The 24,341-nt window shown below is 38.9% G+C and overlaps 1 protein-coding gene across 1 annotated transcript in view; it reads left to right on the top strand.

The window, feature by feature from the left end:
- Positions 1 to 23,523, top strand: part of rtn4r (reticulon 4 receptor) — a 47,094-nt gene extending 23,571 nt beyond the window's left edge. The window contains exon 2 of the mRNA XM_080894329.1: positions 21,457 to 23,523. Within this exon, the coding sequence (XP_080750455.1) occupies positions 21,457 to 22,838 (1,382 nt within the window). The 3' untranslated portion in view covers positions 22,839 to 23,523. The remainder of the gene's footprint in view (positions 1 to 21,456) is intronic.
- The last annotated feature ends 818 nt before the right edge of the window (positions 23,524 to 24,341 follow it).

The following is a 24,341-nucleotide window of genomic DNA, read 5'->3' as shown; positions in this document are numbered from 1 at the left end:
TTTTTGAAATGATTACAGTGTGACAAAATTTAACTTGACTTATTTGGGGAAAACAAGCAGAATCCAAATGGCAGTACTTAACTATTTGGTTTGATGTTGGATAGAAAATGTCAAAATATGGCCCTGAAAAAGAAAGTAAGTCAGAAGATGGCATGATATCTCAGGCTAAATATGTTCACACCACCAACACAGTTCCAGAGTTTCCCAACATCATAAGACAGGCTTTTACGTCACTCACAGGCACATATTCAGATTTGGTTGACATGCGTAGTCAACAGGTGCAAGAACGCAACAGCTGCTGCTTGCCTGCAATGATGCTGCCCTGGGGAGCTCACTGCCAGAGCTGGTTTGGGTTCATCACACATGCTTTTTCCCCCCCTTTCTTTTCTTTTTTTTTTAACCAACTGTAGAAGCCATGATTTAAAAAAGGGAAAGCAATAGTTCTGTTCCCAGAGATGGGGTAAGTGAACTGATCTTTTGTTACTTTCATTTATTATTCAGGCATCTACGTGACATTTGTTTCCCAAAGGTATGAGCAGATATTGGTTTTTATAAGTGAAAAAAAACCCAACTGAAATAAAAGAGTTAATGGCAGAATTCAGCTGATTTTTGGTTTTCAGTAGCAATGGAAAACCCAAACATTAACACCTCTTGACCTCCTCAAATAAGACAGATGGATATGTTCTCCACTTAGCTCCATTGGTGCCTATTTAAGAAGCCACCAGTCTCTGCTCTGTTTCATCTGAGCCACGGAGGGACAATGGCTATTCGAGTTCAAATGATTGATGTGGTCTCATCTCTCAGACTGTCACACGCTGCTGATGAGTAGATACTTTATCAACTTCAGTGTGTCAGAGTGTGTCTAGTCTTACTCTTTTAAAGACCAGAATCCAAATGGTGACCTCAACCCTGATCTTAAAAGCGTTGATTTAAGTGTAATGTCCCATCAGATAAGTTCTCTTTGTAAGAGAACATAGTCTTGAGGATAAGGTAGAAACCATAAGAAATAGTCCTGTGCTCTGTACAAGACCACTGACAGAAAAAGAGATACTAGCGTTTGAATAATAGCATTAGCTAAGGTGACAAGATTGCACTGATATTTGCTTTTGATGTGGCATCTTCTTTTCTTTTTGGCTCTTTTCTGCTGCAAAATATATCTTGGTCAGCTTACACTGAACAGCAAGCTTCTTATAGAAATTGCTTTCTTCTTCTATGCACATATGAAAAAGCCAAAGTAGAAGCTATTTCAAACACAAACAGGCCTGATATTACATTTAAATATACAAGAGGATTTCCTGCTGTTGTTTGCTTATCCTTGCTTTGTGCTTCAGTTTAGGAAAAAAAAAATTAAAACTGTAATCCACAAAGTCTCTCTTTCCTTGCAATAAGGTGATGGCTTTGCATTTTCACTCTTAAGCTCTGTCGGCTGTATCAGAGAGTGGCCTCTACAGAGGAAATTGTACAAACCCATGTAATAGCCCACTTCGCTTATAAAGGGCAGGTGCTTATCTTGTCCGTATAAGATCCTGGTCAGCCTCGTCTGTTGTACAGAAAATAAGTCATAACCTGCATGTTCAGCTCTGTGTCAACCAACCATCTCTAGGCTGGCGCAAGCTCTCAAGTGGAAAGAAAAGAAAAGAAAAAAAAACAGAGGGAATAATGTGGAAAAATCATTAAATGCAGTGCTTTTTAATATGAGTATCATTTTTTTCTTTTGGTGGCTTTCTCTCCCTTTTGTATCACGTACAGTGTGAAACAGTTATAGTTGAGACAACCAGTTTATTCCAGTAAGTGATGCAGAAAATACTTCGATAACAAAAAGACTAAAACTTGAAGGAGCAAGGCAGCAATCAGCAACTTTTGATCAGGCTTGATTAAGAATTTTGCTACAATGTGCTACCAAAGCATTCGGTTTGTATTTCCGTTACTATAAAGAGATCTCACATTCCTTCCTGTATTCGTGGCACTGCTTTTCTTGTCATTTTAAATAATCTCTTTTATTTTGGCATTTAACCTAACACAACTCTGAATCGTAGAATTTGAATTGTGAAATTATACAACCGGAATAAGCAGCTTGTTTTAACACAGGCTGTTATTGCATGTAGGTGTTTCCTGCCATAAACCAAGAATTGGCCCTCGTGAAACAAGAGTTTTGATTGGAAGCCAGTATAAACAGTCAGAGTTTCCAGTGTATTTATTCACAGACTGCAGAGCCTTGGGAGAAAAAGGAAGAAGAACTATTAAAAACACCACAGAGTAACATAACAATAAGATTGCACCATTTAGGCCCAAAGGCATATGTATTAATAATCAGAAGAATTATGACATTCTGAAACAAGTGACAGGAGCAACAAGGTAAGGAAGTGAGGCAAAGAGCAATGCAGAATTGTATCCGTGCTAGAGATTATCACAGCGCTGTGCTGATATGTTATATGATGCCTATTTTGTTCAATTATATTTCAGTGATTTCTAATGTAGTGTTTTATGGTAGTTGAGTCACATTAATCTTACAGTGTCTCAATCTAATTTTGTTTTTATTAAACAACAGTATGTCATTTCTGTAGTCGGAGCATGTTCAGTGTGAATGGTTTTGTGTGTTTTCTTTCTTGGTGCTGGCATTTCAGTGTTGAATCATCGCACCTTATTAAATCAAATCTGCTGCTGGCAATACAAAATGGAGAATTTCGAAAGACGAGCGGAAGAAGGTCTCATTAATGGATTGCATTCTTTTTTTATCTTTCAAATAATGAATCTTTCTATTAATGTAGTGCTGACTTTGATGTCGATCCACAAGCGTATACACCATTAGTCATGAAACTGTCTACTTCTCACCATATTTAGCCTTTTTTTCCCCACTTTCGCACATAGTTTCTTCATGGCTTTGATTACAGACAGCTTTATTATTTATTAACATGCATAAATCCAGTTACAGAAAATATCCAGAACCTTGGAGTCGAATTGTAACGGCATGTGTGCCTGCATGCATATATGCAGACAATTCCAGTGGCTGCCACTACAGTACATCTTGAACCAAGAAAGAAAAAGGCACAAAACAGTAATCGAAACAAAAGAATGTTTCTTTGTTAAATAAGCATCTTGAAACAATATCTGTTAAAACAAATTAATAATAATAAAGGAATATTTTTAGATTGTATTTTAATTGGGTTTAAGAAACCGAATATCTTGCTGTAATTTTCTAATACTTTCCAGTGTGTTGTTCGGATGTCATAAGGGAGTGGAATGAACACTAGGGGGCAAGCTTAAGCCTTTCTCACATGTCCAGAGCATATTTAGGCATTTGAGTCTCTTCTTTTCTCTTCCATCCTTTAACACCTCATGTTGTGTGTGTGTGCACCACGTACGTGTTTGCTTCACAGAAGAATAAGCTTGTGACAGCCCGTGAACGTTTGTTTGTGTGTTTGTTTGTGGGTTTGTGTGTGGTGAGCCAGCCACATTAATCTTAATCCAAAACTAACGTTCGTCACTTAGTATTCTGATTGAGGGACATTGTTCGAACGTCTGGCATGTTGGATTAAAAATGAATTGCATTCCCAAATCTTTCCTTCTCTCTTTCTTTCTGTGTGACCACACGCAATGTCAAATCTCTGTTGTTGCTGGCTGCGTCTTCAGACATTCTAGCGTTTCCCCCCTTATTCTCCTCTGCTTGGATAGTCTGTCTTTGGTCTTTTCCGTTGCATAGTGGCTACAATCTTTCGTTCGCTCCCTCATCTCCTGCCACATCCCACTGGCTTCCTTTCTCCTGCTCCTTTGCTATGAAGAGTCTCTCTTATTGCACGGTAGCTCCTTTGCAGTGTCTGCCTCAATTTCCATCATTCCTTGATGTGCAGTGTCAGCTCAGGCCTCCTGATCAAATTCTAACAGCTGATGACTGCTTTCATCCCCTGTTTAGCTGCCCTGCATTTGTGCAGTAGCCTCCCTGTTTCCCACAATTCTTTGCTAATGCAGGAGTGGTGGCCGCCTGTGTCTGCTGGTCTGTCTGCTGTGTTGGTCTGTCTCTTGTTTGTTGCCAGGGATTGGGGAACAGATGGTGTGCTACGTTTTCCCCTGCAGAGGGTGAGTTCTACAAAGTGCATCATTGTGCAAAATGGGTTTTGCTGCACAAATTTCTTCTACACAGTGTCATATTTGAAAAAAAACAACAAAAAAACAAAAACATTACCACTTTATTATATGCTATATACAACTTTCTCTTTTGGTTCCTTTACAGTGCAGGCTTTTTAACTTGTTTATCCTATTTATTGTATTAAGAAATATTTATATGTCTATAAACATCAAACAGCAACATTTTTTAAGTCTTTGAGTGAAATCTTAAAGAGCTGAACATCCGATGAAAACTCAAGAGAGGCTTGGGAATTTCTTTGTGCTAAAGTAATGTTGGATCTATAGTTATTTGACAATTCCAAAGTTCTTTAGAGATTATATACTTCAGATGATCTCCCTTGACAATACTGCTGTACCAAGAAATACATTTACAGGAAACCAGCACCAGTTCAATCACGTATGCAGGACTCCCCTCTGGGAGGATGAGTGGGTTTAGTATGGATGGTAACTCTCAGGAAGCAGCACTTCCTTAATACTACCAAGGCAGATTAATTCATTTCCTGCTAATGATTGTTGCCACTGATATTACCAAAGCACACAAATGGCAGTGATTGGCAGGATTGGGTGATGTAACCTGTAGGCCCTATCGTACAAATGGTCAGGCCAGCTGAAACCGTGTCACTCACCGCAGAGTGCGTTTTTACAAAAAAAAAAAATCAGTTGTGTCTGGGCTAGTGCCAGGCACTGTGAAGCAAAGATTAAAACTCTGCTTTCGCTAATCATAACTAAAACCATGGGATTAGTCATTGGAGATAGAGTCAAGGTCCTTGCCCACACAACTAATTGAGCTCTTATCTTGGCATAGACGGTAATAGCATTAATCACACGTAGCATGTCATGTTCACATTGTAATGCTCTTCTTTCTGGGCTACCAAAGAAAAGTTTTAGAGGTCTACAGATGGTGCAAAATACAGCTGCTCGCATTTTAACAAGAACTGGGAAATTTGAGCACATTAGCCCTGTTCTGAGATCTCTGCATTGGCTACCTTGTCAGGTTCGAGCAGATTTTAAGGTCCTGCTGCTCACCTACAAGGCTTTAAACGGATTGGCACCTTCATACCTCTCCGACCTTTTACATCTTTACGTTCCATCCCGTGCTCTCCGATCTCAGGACTCTGGCCTTCTATAGGTTCCTAGAGCCAGAAAAAAGACAATTGGAGAGCGTGCTTTTTCTTTTCGTGCCCCGTTTCTGTGGAACAACCTCCCTCAAGATGTTAGGCAGGCATGCTCTGTGGAAGTTTTTAAAACTAAGCTGAAGACACATTTGTTCACCTTATCTTACAAGTCTTAATTCTATGGCTTTTAGTTTTTAAATTTTTACTGTTTTTAACTTGTATTGTGTCTTTTACCTGTATTGCTATGTATCGCTTTTATTATTATTTTTATCTTTTTAGTTTTAAATAGTTGTACAGCACTTTGTTTGAAAGCGCTTTATAAATAAAGTTGTTATTATTATTATTATTATTCACATGGATATGTGGAAACTGCATAAGCTCCCAGTGAGCTCTGAAAGTCCATGGTGCTTTGTTTTTAAAAGCCCCAACCGCTTTGTGAAAGTTGTAAATGTGTATGAAGATTAGCATTTTGGTTAAGTTGAGTTTGTGTAAAATCGTAGAACCAACATTGACACATTAAGATTTGTTGATTTGTGTTTATATGTTCAATTCATTGCAGCGCTCTTGCATTTTGCCAGACTAATGGCAATCTCATAATTTCTTTCTTAGAAAAAACACAGAGCATCTATTTTCCTGTTTACTCTGCTTCACTGGAGGTCATTTACCTTAGTTGCAGCAGAAGTGAAAGCGCAAACATAATCTATTGTTAACCACTGCAGTTGCTGCACAGCTGCTATTTATAGATGCCCTGGAGAAATGCGCTGCCTACCTGTGAAGATGAATGTAGTTACAGTACTTTTCTTTGTTCTCTGTCATACTTGTTTCAAAGCTATTATGTTCTTTGGAAAATGTGCATAACCATCTTCCATTGTCATGTCAAATTTTCCTCAGGAGAGTGCAAAGTTGTTCTTGTTTCTATTCATATTTCCTTTTTTAAATTACACAAAACTTTAATTGCCAGCCAATGATGGTGTCTATGAGAAAGCCCTAAAACATGAGTGCTCACATCAGTGTGCACTAGTAAATTAGCATGACAGTGGCAGGTGGCTGCATTGGGAATGTGGGGGAGGTGGTGAAGGAGGAAATACAGATATGAGCCAAGCACAATGATTGAAATCCCTGCTGTCAGGCGATGGCTGCTCAGGTAATGTGGCACCGCGCTCCTCTAAGCAGAATGCAGTCAGTAGGAGAGTCGACTTTAGAGGTTTTCAGATGAGGGGGGATCAAGCGGTATTTTGTCCAACGCCGTCTGTCTTTCTCTTTTTCCTTCTTGTTTTTCTAACAGGGCCACATGTTCAGCAGCATGCATATGTGAACAGCATGCTAAACTACCAGCTAATACAATTGCATAACATGAACAGAAGCCGTGTATGTAAACACAAACAATCAAAGAATGTTAAATAGAAACGAGGATTAACTTAAGAGACTTGATGGCTTCTTAGGAGTAGATTCTGGGATGTGGAAATGCCAAAAGAACAACTTAGAGCCACAGTTCTCAAAGTGTGGCCCAAGAACCACTGGCAGCACTTTGTAACATTTTCGTGACCCTTGACTATGACAAGCAAGAATGCAGTATGTAAATTATAGTCATCTGCAGTTCATATTCCTGCCTTTCAACACACATAAAAAGATATAACAAACACTGTGCTAAAGTATCTGTGCATTTTTGTACATCATTATCACATCTTGATCTCAACAAGTCGCATGATAGGGTGAGGCACGGTCTCACAATGGTTTCACCCCAAACCCCTGCTAATAATGACCCACACTCTTTTTCACACCTTGGCTCATGTGGTAAGCCACATGATCAATAGTGGGTCAACGACCCTCTTAAGCAACAACTCCCACTAGGGCTTAAATACCTGGGCCTCTCCACCATTTAGACTTAGAACTGAAGAAGCTTCTCAGATAGGGAGGTGAAACATCTTGAAGAAACTAGTCCAGTTGCTTTTATTTCCAAGCTCCTTAAAACGCACGGATCATAAGAAATTCATTTTCACACACATCAAATTCCCGTAAAGATAACATGTTGTATTTAGTGAGTTTTGCAGCAACTTACTAATAATTGTTTGTCATCTTTGGTGAAGTGACTCAAAAAACTAAAGTAAATTTGCAGGTGTCAGCTGTTAAGCTATATGGTGTGAGATTATATAAGACAAACACAGACCTGGGATTGAGGTGGCTTTTGAGTTTTGCATATATACAAATTGAACCTACTAAACTTACAATGTGATGCAATTAGTCAGATAAATCTCAACACAACAAAACAGGCACATAATATAACACAATATGAACATTTTTCTCACTAAAATCAACTTCTAAAGTAATTTACCAGCTACGTTCAAAGACACTCAACATTCGTAGTATTCTTGCAGTGGTAGATCAGTTAATTCTAATCAAAATATTTGTGCACTGTTTAATTTTGGGACGTATTGGCCAACTCACTTTTATTTTATCCAACAGCTCCCTCAAACTCATATTCTTATATTTCGGTGCTGTGTGATTCTAAAACTGAGACTAGCATACTTTCTAAAATTTATGTAACACATAGTGTTTGCCTCGCTTTTAACATTCTAAACGCTGGAGTGTTATAACCTGAAAAAACGCTAATAGCACTGGACTACTGATTAAATGGTAATCTCACATTTTGCTGCATTGTGTAGAGCATTAAATCAGAATTGTTGGGGCATGGATGAACCAAGAGTACCATTAAAAGGTCTGCAATGCATTTCTATTATTCAGACATATCAGGCCCATTAGCACAAGAACTACAAATGGCATTCGTATTACAAGCCACTGAGAGCTTACAAGATGGAGCTCGAGGGAGAAAGGAACAGCTGAAGGATGCAGTTTAAAAATACCAGATTGTTTTTCTCCAGGGCTGGAATGACTCATTACCCAGGCAGCAAAGCAGGAAGTCTTGTCAGTTGGGTCATCCCACACTACAGTGACACGCAAATTGCGCCAGCGCATCATTTACAGTGTTACAGTTATTTTGGAACTGTGACAGCAACAACAATACACACAAATACTTGGATGCAATTTCATATAAACAGATACACACACATACACACCTGTGTTGGAATCCGGTTAAGTGATGTGTGCAAATTGCTTTAGGTTTTTGGATTCTGGGAGGCAAGCTAAGGTTTCAGGTGGCCGCCATATGCTGGTGTGTTTATCCCCTCTTCTCAACTCGTGACTGTTTTGTTCAGAAGGGAGGGGTGTAGGCTGACCAACCCATTGCTCGGACACTGCAGCATCACTGAGCCACTAGTGGTCTGCCAGTCTGGTCTTATTGGATAGTGTGATGTGATGCAAACTTGTGCGCATATAACCAAGTTTACACTTCCTCTCTCTATCTCTGGGAGCAGCCCAGGAATTGAAGAGGTTAGAGGGCGTATTGGGGGCATTCTGACATGGCACTCAGCCTTGGATCATCCCTCACCTGGGAGATAAAGAGCAGGGATGATGACTTCCCAGCATGAACTGAGCTTTGGGCCAATGCTCGACCTTTTCAGTAAAAAAGGTTACTGATCCGTGGAGGCCTCTGATGTAAAGAACTGCCCTTATCAGGCCAACAGGGAGGATGAGGTGGAGATAGTAGACAGGTTGATGTGAAGAAATTTAACTGATTCTGGGTTTGGCTAATGTCTCTCTGTTTTCACCCCTTTTTTTGTTTTCTGTTCTTCCTTCCCCGTATATTTCTTATCTGAGCTCCCCTGCAGGAAAATCCATTTTCCTGCACTAGGCCACTTTGTCTACGCAGGGTGCGGCGGTACTGAGGCGGGTGGTAAATAATGCACATCTCTTTCCCCTTTCATTATTCCAAAGGAGCGAGTGCTTGCTTTAAGACGCTCTGTGAAGTGCGCTTATTAAACGAACCAGGCTTCAGCCATTTCTTTTTGTTTTTAGGGGTCGAGGTTAGGAAAACATGTCCCTAAAAAATATCTGTAGGAAAGGCCCAGTATCCCATTCTTTCCTACTCATTGAAACTAAAGAAGATTCTAGATGAAGGCCTTTGCAGAAGTTGAGATCCTAGAATCAACAAATATCTGCTCTGTTTCAGAACAATAAGATGGCTAACTCGGTGTTTTGTGTTATGACATTTACATCAGAAAGTTTGAAAGGCTTACTTATCCTTTCTGTCTATTTTGCATTCTCACAAGCAAAATATTCACTTTGAAATGAAACACTAAGAATTTATTAGAGAATGCCCCTTTTAAGTCATTCTGTTCATGTGCAAACAAATGTGGTTTTATTATTCACCTCTTATTTTCATAAAGGCCTGCAACTCCACTCCATTTGTATTCCATTTTCAAGTAAATTGCCAGCGGTTGTCATTTTTCTTTTAAGCACAGTGAGTTTTCTACCATCTGCTTTGCCTCAGCACATACTGTCAGTGGTGAATCGACGGATGCTGGCCAAATTCTGCTTCAAACCTCCAGTTTTCACATGCTTTGGGTTTAAGTGGAAGGTCTAGGATGAAGAATGAATCAGATGTATGCGGAGGCAGGGGAAGATATGAGATCCTATACCTCACAAATGTCAAAATCCACCTACATCTGCTCACAGACAGTATTGCTGCCTCCACAATTATTTACCGGGTTTTCAATAGTTTTCATTACGCAACTAGATTCCAGCGCATTCCTCTGACAACACTATTTTTGAAAGAATGGCCGGTAAAAATCCAATGTGATAGGTGCAAAACATTGCTAAGAACACTGCTGTTGTTTCAGGGCAGAACAGCAGAAGTAGGCCTCATGATATTGGCCGTAATACATTTGCTTGCAGGAACTGACTCAGAAGATGAAAGGAAGGGAGAGGTTTGTCTTTTTCAGGTCAACATGCCTCCAGGGCTGCCTACACATCCAAAATAGATGGATCTACAAGGAAGCTGGACAGAATTAGTTAATGCTTGCAGTCTTCCACAAAATTTTTGTATTTCATCATTTTCATTTTCCTGTGATTTCTTATGACTCATCAGACATCTCTGTAGTTCCTTTACTGTGTGTCTGATGAGTCATACAGAGGGAATAAAACAAGCTAAAGAATAAGTGCATGAGATAATGGATACATAATTCCTACCCTAAAAGAACACATGCAGTGATTGGATCTGCTGTAAATGATTGGAATCAGTTAACCTGCTGACATTACGGTATGAGTCAATAGTATAAATATTACATGCCTACATACAATTACACAAACCCAGTGTTTTATATCATGCAGCAAACTGGACATTAGCTTCCCCCCTCATCTTATTTTCTGGAACTCCCATATTCATCTTCTTCCTCTTGGGATCTCATTGATTTCCTTTTCCTAGAGGGCAATTAAATGTCATTAAAATGTTATTAAAATGTCATACCTTTTTTAAGAAGGCATGGATCTTACATTCCGCATGATTGCCTTTTCATCTCTTTCAAAAGTATACTTTCTTGTGTGTCATATAGCTAAACAATTTGTTGCCAGATGACAGCTTGATAACTGCTGCGCTGTATGACAGATATCACAGCGAGCTCTATCATTTTGTCTGTTGAGCAGTCTGTGATTTTACTGAGAAAAACAACACCACCCGACTTACACTGTTTTGAATCGTACTGTTGTGCTGTGGTTCAAACATGCTGGTCAGCTGGGGCCCTGTGTAGGTTTTTCATGTTCTGTACCTGCGTGTGGCTTTCCTCTCACAGTTCTAGGGACCTGCTGTCAGCTTATTTGGTGACTCTAAATTGGCTGTAGGCGTGGATCTGAGAGCAGGTATTTGTCCTTCTGTGTTTGCCCTGTGTTTGAATAATGACTGATAAAAAAATAAATATTAAAACACAAAAGCATTCATTCATTTTTATAACATAGTGGAAACAATTTATGAAAAAGACTAATGTATTGAAAACCTAATGATGATATTGTAAACATGCTGTTAAAAATACATTTGTACATATTCAACAACAACATTAGCAGTCATTTGTGTGACTTCAACTTATTCGCAAATTATTTGCCTGGCTATCTATTGACTGCTCCAGTTATTATTCTCCTTTTATCTGCCTTTTGCTCTTCACCAGCGCCTAAGGGAAAAATCTGTCTCTTAAGCTGCTAAATGCTCTACCATGTTCCTAGAGCCGCCTACTGTGACTAAAAACATTGCTGATGAGAGAAGTGAAACTTAACAAAAAACAGATAACTTGCAGACAAACTATTTGAATTTGCCGAGGAAAAAAAAGGCTCGAAGGGGGAAAACAAAATCAAAACTCAGTAATCATATTCTCTGGGAGCATAACAACAAGAAATTCTTCACATTGTTATACAAAAATGATTTATATTACTTCAAAATCTAGAACTCTGCCTCCAGTACCATTTCTGAGGCTTCAGTAAAGCATCTCTAACAGATGAGACTAGAAGATACCCCTGCCTCAAAATGAATGAAGTGAAGTAAATCAGCTGTTTATAGACAAATGTTTTCATTAGATATCGATAGTTTTCAGTTTAATTATGTCACCACTAGTGGAGTGTAGGGCACATGTAACAAAAAGCAAAGCATTTTTTAGTAGCTGACAAAAGTACCAAAAAGACTTAACAAAACATGAAATTAACAGTAACCAAAAAAGACAAAGAATAGCACAAGCACTTCTAAGCTTAAGTGCTAAGTATCTAACATTCATACACATTCACACTCCGATGGATGCATCGGAGAGCAACATGGGCTTAGTATCTTGCCCAAGGATATTTGGCATGCAGACTGGAGCAGCCACTGGAGCAGATCGAACCACCGACCTTCTGGTTAGTGGTTGATCCGCTCTGCCACCTGAGCTACAGCCACCCCATTTGCCACCCACAATGAAATCAAATAGAAAATGAAGTAATAAAGATAGAGCTCAAAGAGCACACATTAAACATGATACAAAAGAACACAGAGGCAGTAAACAGATTTTTAAAGTAACAAGAAAAAACTCAAAGTACTGTAATATCCATGGAATTGGCATCATGGGAAATCAAAACTTAAACTAACATTATTCGGACATCAGCAATAATGAAAACAATCTGAAATTACCAAATAAGAAACCAGAACCCAGAACTCAAAATACTAGTACACATGTAAAGGGGGCAGGACAGTGTACCATTTCAGCTTGAGTGCCTGACATATCACTGTTGTGATTAACTTTTTTAATCTGCTAAAAACACATTTTACATGTGGTTACTAGCAATTGTTTGCTCAAATCTTCTGCGCATTTGTGTATGTCTTAATAGGGAGATCTAGTCCTGGAGACAACTAGTGTGATGGGGAACTATCACAAAGTTCTTTGATTGGTATTTAGATGTCTGAGGAATTCGTACTGATTAGTCATGTAATGATGTTGCAATGTAGTGATGACTAATGGATTGTGAAATATCAACATCTTGACAGGTGTTGCGACCAGTGTGAGATGGTCTGTAGTTCAAGCAGGCTGTAGAGGATAAGCCTACGCTTGAAGCCACTGAGGTGTTCGTTGGCGGGGGTGACGCGATATCACTGGTACAGCCCAATAACTCCAGCTGTACTTATCTTGACCTTTAGAATCTTTATTCCAACACCATTTTAACATAATAGCGCAGCAGTTACAAACAGTTTGCTTCCTCCCAAACAAAAACACCTGGTGTTAATTACATGTGTCTACCTTAAATACCTACACATAAACACACCATACCAAAAAACCCAAAAGGTGACCTCTAGCAGCATACATAAGGTATCAACCCAAAAATGGCTCCTACACGGGCCTTTCTTCTTTCCTAGTTTCAGTGCGAGGTGATTGAAGAGGACACATTTGCAACCAGCCTGCATAGTCAGCAGGCCAGTATAGCAGAGTGCAATATTGCAAAAGTGGAGAAGACTGAAGAAGGTTAGATAACACATTATGGCAGTAAAAAGGGGTGTCAATAATGGTTTGTCTTCAGAAGTATTTTCAGCCTCATTTTCTCTACCTATCACCCCTAGGCATTGAAATACCTGTGTCATTCATTGCATTTTCACATGAATGAGAAATCTGCCAACTGAAAATACCAGTCTCTGCTGTACACCCACCAATGAATTACCTCAGAGTGACTAATGTATATGCTTGCAATTTTTCGATCATTGATGCAAGGGTTTTGCAAGGTTAAGTTGAGCGCCTGTCTCAAGAACAAAAACAACAAGGTGGTAGGAATTCTGAATTCCTTGCTAGTTTTCCCTACAGCTACTCATTTCTTCAAAGCAATTCTCCCAAACAACTACATGGATTACTCACAGAATGACGTTTGTTTTGTCTAGACTGGGCAAAGATTAAGCGCTTGTTTGGTGCATTTCCCCCCAATTGTAACTCACACAAATGCAACAATTTATCTAGAGCTTGTTTCTCTTCAACAAGCACAATCATTGCTTGTATAAGAGGGCATCTGCCAAACATAGGAATTTTGTAGTAATGAAGCCATCAGAAAAATGTTGAGTGGTTAATGTTTGCACCCACTTTACTTCCAGCCCTGCTAAACACAGTATACTATTCTTTGAAAGCTCAAATTTGCCCACAGCAAAGACAGGCTACAATGACATCAAGCTGTGCAACCACTTATTACCGCATGTTCTCAGCTCGACCAAACTGTGTTTCATCATCTTTAGATGCAGCAATATACAGGGTCGCCTGTGGGGGCTGTCACTGCTTTGACACTTTCAGAGCAGAGCAGAAACTTTTTGTTTTTAACACTTAATGTGTGATGGTGTCATTATCTGAAGCTTTCGTTTGCATGGGCTGTTATCCTTTTCAAATAATTGAGAACAATATTACTAGTGATACGTTATTTTCATGCCACGGCAATACATTAAATGTGATTGTAGCAGTCTCCATCAACTTACACATGCAGGACCATGACTTGTTTTTTTGGAGTGGTAAATATTTTATTGCATTCAACATGATGTGCGTCCACAATAGACACTCTGGAAACAACATAACTTATTTAATGTGAAACATCTATGACTCAATAAATAGAACTGGTTACATTGCAAACAATTAAATACAAAAATCAAAACAAACACAGTTTGGACCATGCAAAGTACTTTCTAAATCATAGTGGCAAACCTTAGGAAACATCCATCCATCCATTCATGATTAGATGCATTTAAGAGTAGCCTAACCTAACACCCATTAATGATAAAAAAATATTAAAAATTACTGACAAATGCAATTAAACAAACACTGCACTCATTGTTTTATTAGTTTGGCTCTAAACTGTTGTTTAACCATTGTTTTGAATTTCATTGCAGAAAGGATTTTCACATTAATCCTCTCAGGTCCTTCATGTCTGCTCTGTTTAAACCCCCCAAAAAGAATGCATTGTAAATGTTGTTAACACCTGCGCTAAAGTCTAGCTCAGAGCAAAACAACATCTAGGCACATGGGGCATGTACTGTAGCTGCTACCCTCATTTATTTTCTTTCCAGCTATGTGCAGATAAGGTAAAGCCTCATACACTCTGTTAAGCAAAAAACTGCACTACTGGCAGTCTGCATGGCACAAACCCTAAGGTAGGCCATTCTGAATTTTTGGTCTTCTGTGGCTCAAGGAGTGCATCTGAACTCCTTGAGTCCCCCAAAGCCAACCCCACCACACACACACAAACACGCACACTGCTAGCATTATTTTCAGTTAACATTACTTGAATTACGCATTTTGCATGGTTTCACACAAGAAAATTGTCCATGTCTGTGACATGTGGGGGTGGGTATAAAGCTGAATTTGAGCCATTCTGCAAAACCTCACGGGTAGACTTGACTCCTAACGCCTTCGATGGAACATTTCATAGTGAGTTGTAGAAGCACTGAAGGCCACTTGGTTTGCTGCCAACATACAATAGAGTTGTGAGGAATATGCCATTTCTGCCCCTTAATCCAATGGCACTTTGCCACCACTTCACAAATATTTCATTTTAGTGGCATTCAAGCATATCTAACTCTATCTTAGCTATCATTAATGCAACTTGGAAGAAAAGGCAGTACCATTTAGTAGATAAACTGACTGATAGTTGCAGAAGCACTGTAGAGTTGCACAATCGCTGATGCAAGAATTATCCATCATATACTAGGGGACATGCCACCAATTGAACATGTCATTGACTATTCAGTATTTATCTGCAATTGAACACAGCACTGCTTAAAAAGAACTGAATAATGTTTTTATGGCTCTCAAGGAAACATTAAGTCATGCCCTCTTATAGTATTACATTTTGTTGCATAAGCTGATGTTATAGTTTTGTTATATGTAAAATGTTCTTGGCATTTGAAGTACAAAAAAGCATTAAATAAAAATAGAGGTAAAAAAGAAATGCTTGAAAATATTTATTGTTATAGTACGTGTGCACATTTTTAGTTGAGTATTTTTATTTATCAATTTACTTCCACAGCGGTATACAGCGCTAACAGTTTGCAAATGTTGAGCCTAACACAGTCTCGAATGATATCCTGTTGAGTGACAATTTGAGCAGCTATGAGGTCAGTGCATCATTGAAGGGTCGATGGTAATTTGATGGCAGTTGTTGAAAGGGAGAACTCTTCACCTCCACTTTCCCTTCCACTTGCTTGCCAGTCAAGCAGGGATTCGATCCGACGGCCCTCTGATTGCAAGCTCAGTCTCTAACTGTCAGGATCTTGCCAGCCCACTGCCTTTTGTTACTGCTGCCATTTCTCAGTGGTTTGACATGACCACCTATTTGTCTACCACAGTTAGGTTTAGTCAGAAGTATTCAGTGCATGATGCATTGCCATTTATTTTAAATTTCTCCAGGCAATAAAAGAATGTATGTAAATGCATATGCATGCAAATCTATGCAGGCCCACCTTTTTACATACACACACCATTGGCTGGCTCAGTTTTTTCCTCTGCCTGCCGACCTCCGGTTCCTTCAGTTATTCATGAGCCATCTGTTTGGGCAAGTGCTGTGTCAGATGTGTGTCAAACAGGACCTCATCTGTCCCCATGTTCGTCTTCTAATTGTGTGCTCATCTGGTTGCTAAAGCTGCCACTGGTGCCCCAGCAACACTATGGTTAGCTGAGAGACTCCAGCTGAAGTCTCTGGTCCATAGTGCCCTAAATAACCTGTTTGATCTGATGTGTGCATCTTTATTTAAGATTATAGCATCTGGTTCATCAATATTGTAAGGACAAGCACAAATCTGTCTTTGTGTATTTGTTTTGAGTTTTTGTGGACATTCTTCTGGGAGATTGGTTGAAATTGAAACAGGTCCACATCCGGATGCAGAAAGAAAGAAAACTTTTTCAATAATAAATACTAAATTGCCTTTTACAAAACTTTAAAAGTAAATGTTATACTATTTACTGCAGGTTATGTGAAAAAAAAAAACTTTTGGAATATATAAGTGAAGAACTTGACTTACAAGTAAGACTAACACCAATGAAAATCGAGTAACAGATGAAAAGTGTCTCTTTTGAAAACTATACTTTCAGTGACAGAGTGATTATAGTAGCATTAAAAAGGTCAATGTGGACTTCAGATCATAACTTTTTTCCATATGAATATGCCCTTCCAACCAATTCCTCTGCAATTCCGTGAAGCTCTTGAAAGTGAAGACCATTTCTTCTCCTTAATAAAACTTTTCACAGGCTTATGAAGGAAAAAAGGTTCAAAGCAAACTTAAATGGAATATCCTCCGGTTCTGTCATGACCGAGGGACTATAGGCTACCCTGTAATTCTTGCTTTTCCTAAAGCATTATTTTGTAAAAATCTCTACAGCAATGAAAGTTTTAGAATGTATCCAAAGTTTAAACAGACAAAAAGAGAAGCTTTACAGAGAGAAATGTAATTAGTTTCTTCATATAAACGTTTGTTCAGGTTCTTCACATTCATACCAGTGTGCTGTACATTGGTTTAAACTATCAAATCATGTCAAGTTACGTTATTTATGTAAAATAGTTAATAGTGATGATGATAATAATAATAATAATAATAATAATAATAGATTAAAACAGAAACCACTTATTCCATGATACACTGGGGTAAATGGCAATAAATTGAATGTGAATATGAAAGGGCCAATGACAACAGTATCAGCTATCAGGAAATCATAATGATTTGTGTTACAATAAAATCTTTCACAGCTTTAGCCATGTTAGAAGATTAAGATGGTTATAGCGTCTATCGAATCATAAATAAATGATTTGCTGCCTGGAAAAAAAGAATAACAAGAGGAAGGCAATAAAATAAAGGGCAAAGATATGTTGATTACAAACATTTATGATAAATCTCAAACAAATGTATTTAAGAAAGAAATTTAGTAGACAGAGCTGTCATATTGCTTTGTAATTAATACCAGAAGGAAGGGAACACAGAGCAAAAATAGTCAACCCCTGAGGATAAATTAACACAGAAAGACGTGGTGTCATAACACTTACACAAAAAGTTGATACAGTAGAGTTCCAAAAGTCAAGATACACTTTAAATGACAGAGGGAAAACAAATAAACGCATAAACAGCATCAAAGTAGTTTTGTCTTTAAAAAAGAAATAATGAATTTGGAATGTTTTCTTAGTGGTACAATATAGTTTCATATCTATGTTTTCACTTTTCATAACAGTTTTCTGTTTGTGATTTGTGAGTAGGCAGTGCCTCAAGTTATTGCCCTATATTACTCTATAGCTCAGATTGTCATTTCTAGTTGCATAGGCTTTGCTAAAATTGGACTTCATGCAACTGTCATATCAACCCGGTATCCTAAAAAATATGTTTCCATACAGCAAAACTGCATTTTCAGTTACCTTTTAAGGGTAACATATTTTCTCCCTGCAGCAGTATGACTTTCTGCCAGAAAGGTAGCGGTTCCCATTATAAAGACAGACAAATTCTGTATTCAGAAGAAAAGGGGATGGTGGCGGCATCAGTAAAAATGCTGAACTTTCTCCCAGATCAGGGTTTTACTAGGCACAGACATCAAAACTACTTGGTTAGATTTAGGAAAATATCATGGTTCAGGTTAATATATACACCCTTTCACAACATTAACCACATCTTTAAAGCTTCTTCATCATTTTTACCATGTGGCTTAAGACAGAGATACAGTACGAAAGCAAGAACGTGTTTGTCAAACATTGTCAATGTATTTGGAAGTGAGAATTTAATTGGGAAAATGTATCCGTGAAAAAAATCTGCATTCAATAATATAAACTCTTAAATCAGCAGCGTACATTTTGCAGAGTAAATGGTGAAACCTCTGACTCTAATCCCACTCTAATGACATCAGTTATTTGATTATGGAAGCAGTTTATTTTATGTGAACATAACCCTACTATAATTTTTAGGAAAGAGGTCTAGTAGTATCATCCACAGTTTCTCTTCACATTGATATAAGAAAAATATGCATACAAAGAGGGATTCATGGAGAATACATGACCTTTCAGTCAGGGACCATTGCTCTCTCATATGCAGTTCTTCTTCTCTTCCCTTTCAAAACACAATAATGTATAATTTCAGAAGGAGGCCAGGAGGTCCCTCTGGAGAACTACTGTGATTCATCTTTGACAGAGACATCACTTTCACTCTGGGCCAAGGGGATAAGACTGTCATGTTAGCTGTCCCTGCCCAATCCCCAGCCCTTCAAAGCAAAGCCACCGTGATGAATCTGAAGCACTCTGAATTTGCTGTCCCAGTATGCCCTCTGTGTTCCTTGGAAGGTCCAGAGCATTTAAATGTATGTTGTATTTTAAGACAAAGGAGCACCAACTCCAAACATGCCAGAGGCACATGAAAATGAGTGAGAAGACTGGCTAAGTGACTTCTCACTCATACAATAAGTAAACAAAGCAGTCTGCACCCACTCATACCTCTCTTGCTGACAACTCTCTGTTTTTGCATTCCAGTATTGTATCCTCTAGCTACTACTAGGGTACTGATACCAGTATTTTTGGATGGGAGTTGGCTGCTGATATTGTTTATCTACAACACTGACTGTTTTCACGATTTACTTTCTCAGAATATTGATTTGTTTTTTCTTTTATCACAATCCTGAAATTCAAACAATAAAAAGCTTGACATATTTTTTGCATTTCTTAGTACGTTTCAGTCCAGGTTTTAAAGACTGCCATTCAAAAAGATGGGTGAATAAAGTGATACTTTCACCTACAGAATAGCAGCCAGTGAAACAGACACTGCAAGACTAGTTTTTGTAGAATACATGGATCACCCCAATAATGAAAATGTAAATAGAGGTGCTGGTCTTGGAGAGAGAGAAGGTGAAATGATGTACTTGACTCGGGTGTCTCTCAAGAGAAAACAAAGAAGTTTGTCCGCGCCTAAACAGACTAGAAGGTTGCTATTGTGCAATAATATAGCTCTTAGAAAAGAGGCTACTGGCAGGGTATGAAAGCGGGAAAGCTGTGCTCTGAGCCATGTTTTGACAAAAGAGATAGTAGAAGATTAAGAGTTGAAACCAAAGCTGGCAGAAGCTGATAAGGAATGGATTTTTCACCATAACCTTGTTGTATTTTGTGTCAACAACTCCACAACTTGAACTCAACAACAACATCAGGACAGCTCCAAAGCATACTTTTTTATGTAACGTTTCAGATTATTGTGTATGACTCTCTGTAGAGTGAAAGGTGAAAGGTCTGACACTATGACATCAAATACTTGATTATGAAAGTGTAACATAATACAAAACTGCCAGGATGCTATGACTGTCAGATTTCTGGTTATAGTGTAATTGGTCTGATCCAGTGAAGATGCATTTTGGAGTTCATGACATTGTGTGGCATATGCTATCTTTCAACAGATGCTAACAAAGACAAGACATTATGCAGAGAGCTGAGGAGCCCAGGCTTTGACATGCAATGCGTGGGTGGAAATAGCCTGTTAATGAATAGACAGCAGAGAGAGGGAAAAAAATGAAGACGGCATAGGAGATACACGAAGCGTGCCGTGCGATAAAATATTGCTATTGTTAGGCAGTGCTGAGGGAAAAGTGCTGCGATGCAGAAAGAGTGGAAAGCCTTGACAGCTTTCCGGTGGCAGTCTGACGGCTGAGCAGGGAGATTGCAAGGAAAGTGCAGCAGAGGGCTGCTGTCAGGCCACACCAGAGCTCCGTTTAACAAGGTCCAGAGATGAGCTGCACCACAACACATTGCAAGGGAATGAGAAGAGGGAGAGTGAGGCTGGAGGGAGGGCTGACTAAGGCTCATGCATTTTCCAGAGGCTCACTACCTGTCATGCCTGCAAACCTGGGATTCCTCACATGTGCATGAGAGCAGAGATTGGAAATCCTCAGTAAGAACAGGAGCTGAAGAGGATTCAGAGATTTAAAGGAGTACCTGCCATTACATGATGATACTAGACATGCTTGTGACACTTTGACACCTTTATCGCTACGTGAAGATATATCAGCCCCAATAGATACTTTATTTTTACCTCAGCTGTTCCTACAACAAAATAATGTCAAAAGTCATTGTTTACATGATTGAGCCCACTTCAGTCATTGTCGTGTTTAACAAGTTCATGCTAACAGTGGCGTCATGAATATGCATTACTTTAAACATGGATTTTTACAAACCTCGCGGTGTGTCATATAATATGTCCTGTAGCCCATTTCCACAATGGCCCTTGGCATCAATCCCTGGCATGAAAGCTTCTTTGCAATCTTCACATTAAATGTCAGTTTCTAGACGATCAAAACATCTTTAGTTGTGTCCCCCCCTATTAGAGCAAGCTAATTCCATACAAAACACACCCACTCAGTTTTAAATGAGACTTCTTCAGCTGCTTAGGTCTTTAAGTCATCAGGGAAGCAATGTGTCCCCAGATCCAAATAACATGACTGTTGAATTTCATGCTGAATCTCTGTTACGAAGAGGATTAGGTATTCTGTAGTAATGTGCTGAATATTATACTTCATGCAATTAAATATTTTGGAATTTGTCTGTTTTGTAATTTGCTGGTGTGCACTGTCACATTAACTGGTGGAGTCTTATTTTGCTTATACAGTAACATCCTGTCACAAAACACAACATTATCAAGTAGAAACTTCACAACTGTTTCAGCCACAATTTTCATTGCTCTGCATCAGGCTTGTTTCTACATTTGCTGTGTGATTGAAATCTACTTATTGATTCAAGGGTTTTTGTATGTTACAACCTGACCTGGAGACATTTGTTTTTACCTATTTTAGTAAATCTTTCTGCCTACGTTAATTACTAATCTACTGATGATTTTGTGTCTCCTTAGGGGGGCGACTCCTTTTTCTGGTGATGTGGCTGAACCTTGTGCCTCAGACTGACAGCTGCCCTGCCAAGTGTGTGTGCTACAGAGAACCCAGGCCCACTGTGGCTTGCCAACAACAAGGACTGTTTTCCATCCCTACTGAGATCCCAGCACGGAGCCAACGAATATTTCTCCAGAGCAACAAGCTGACGGTGGTACGGTCCACCAGTTTCAGTTCTTGCCATAATCTTACTGTTCTCTGGCTGTACTCCAACAACATCAGCTACATTGAGGCTGGAGCCTTTTATGGCTTAGAAAAACTGGAGGAACTGGACATTGGAGACAACAGCAACCTCCGCACCATCAGCCCAACAGCCTTCCGGGGCTTAACTAAGCTGCATACCCTTCACCTGCACAGGTGTGGCCTGTCAGAGCTCCCTGTTGGGGTTTTCCGAGGAATGTTCTCTCTACAGTACCTTTATCTGCAGGACAATAACATTCTAACCCTGCATGATGACACTTTTCTGGATCTTGGTAACCTCACCTATCTCCACCTGCACAATAACAAGATCAAGATAGTAACAGACAACATGTTTCGAGGGTTAATCAATCTGGACCGGCTGCTGCTACACCAAAACCGGGTTATTTATGTCCAACCCAGGGCTTTTAGTGACCTCGGTAAGCTGAAATCCTTGTTCTTGTTCTTCAACAATCTTACCGTCTTGACAGGGGAGACCATGGACCCACTGGTTTCTCTCCAGTATTTGCGTTTAAATGGGAATCAGTGGATTTGTGATTGTCGGGCCAGAAGCTTGTGGGACTGGTTCAAACGTTTCAAAGGTTCCAGCTCTGAGTTGGAGTGCAATGTCCCCGAGTTCCTGGCGGGAAAGGACCTTAAACGACTGAAAAGCCAAGATTTGGAGGGATGTGTGGAAACACCTCAAATCCAGACCAATCTCTTTAGCTCCAAGCCACAGTCTGGAAAATTCCTTTCCACTGAAAGCCCTGTGGGGGACACCATCCCCAGGTGTTGCCTTGGAGATAATGACAAGTCCTTTATCCTGTCTGGAAAGAGTCGCCAAATCACTAACAACCCCCTTAAGGAAAAGGAGAACATGTCCAAAACTAAATATAAGGATCCAGAAAGAACAAAAAATGAGACCCAAAACAAGCAGAATGATGGACCACTAGGAACCTTGTCGAACACCCTGGAAAGGTCTTTGGAAAACTTAAACCCTGACCTTATAGACAACCTGGAATCATCCACAGCATCAAACAAAAAGAAAAAGAAGTGTTCCAAAAAGCCAAAATCAGACACCCACTGCATCAAAGGTCGGGGTTCTAATTTGCAAGTGCTGCACTTTCTCTTCATTCCCATGACCTGGATATCTCTAGCCATGTCTTAGGACTCCCGCTTTCCCTCAGAACACTGGACTCAAGAATGTTGATGCTCATGACAATGATACAGAAGATGCAGTGGCATCTAAGGCTGGCAGTGACTAAAAGGAGAGGAGTCACTTTGACCCAACATTGCTGAGGAAAAACAATAATGAAGACGTTAGAGTACATTTAACAAAATGGATGCCTTTACAGAACACTACAGATCTAATGTAAATAATGAATTGGTGCCCAAAATTGTTTGTTCTCTATGTACTCAACTGTACTGTGTCTAAGCTACACTTTGGAGACTCCTCCCTTTCCCTCTCAAAAGCTTTTACTGCTTAGACAGACCACTGGAAGACGAAAAAAAAAAAAGACGAAAAAACATAAGAATAAGAACACTCGTACAGGAAATCAGAGACAGAAAGCACACAAAGAATGTTTGGTCTGTTTCATGAAGATAAACAATCTCTCCCCATTATTTATTCAAAGTCATGCATTTGTTGGGTAATGTTTTGGTTTTTTATGTTTATAAAAAAAAAATGTTTTGCCTCCCCTGATTTTAGTTATATTTTCATGACAGAAAGGATAATGGATAGCATTTACCAAAAAAACAACAACAATGCTATCAGTTTGTTCATGGAGATTGCAATGGAACCATAGATATGCATTTTATTTTACTTGTGTACAAGTATGAATATATTATGAATAAAAGTTCTTATTTCTTAGATGTTGTTATTGTGTGGTGCTTTTAAATATAGAGGACAATTACTTTCTATCCAATTTTTCTAGATCTGAAGTCTAAGTTTTACGCTATCATTTGAGAAAAAAAAAAAGAAAGATTTTCTCTATTTATTATAGATGTTGGAAGGGTACAATTCTTATCAAAAAAAAAAAAGGAAAAAAAAAAAGAGTCAACTGAAAATTTTATTCAACCAGGTTGTGGTTGTTTTTTGCTCAGCTTCTTCAAAGTTTCAGCATTGTGATGCTCCACACAGTCCGAAGAGAACCTGCTAGAGCAACAGCAAAATTATCCTGTGAGTGACATAGTTTTCAGACTTTTTTCACTTTATTTCTTTCAGGTAATGGGCCCGTTTATTTTGACTTTGCTCTCATAATGATGAAGAAATATTTTTTTCAAAAATTAGTTACAATGGAAATTAATTTTTACGCTGTTGTTCCACAGTGTGTCCATGTAACTACGATTTTCTGAAAAATCACACAAATCAGTGGATAATCTAACATACATGCATGCAGTATATCTACAAGTCTTTAATGATTGCGGCACATGTAGTATGATGATGTTGAATGATTCGCTTCAGGCAGCTTACAAAATTCAGAATATGATTAGACCTAGTTTTGTATATTACACTGCCACATCCCTCATCATTTTGATTGAATTATTAAGCAATGTATGAAAATGCTGCAAGAATATTTAAAAAGTGACTCCTCGCATCACAACCTTGACTTTGAGAACAGAAGAGACCCTCAAGGCATCTTATTAAGAACTGCTTTGCTTTCTTCACATA

The sequence above is a fragment of the Rhamphochromis sp. 'chilingali' genome (assembly GCF_963969265.1).
Source record: "Rhamphochromis sp. 'chilingali' genome assembly, chromosome: 10".
Lineage (NCBI taxonomy): Eukaryota > Metazoa > Chordata > Actinopteri > Cichliformes > Cichlidae > Rhamphochromis > Rhamphochromis sp. 'chilingali'.
Note: the sequence above shows the minus strand (reverse complement) of the source record. Positions and strands in the feature narration are given on the sequence as shown.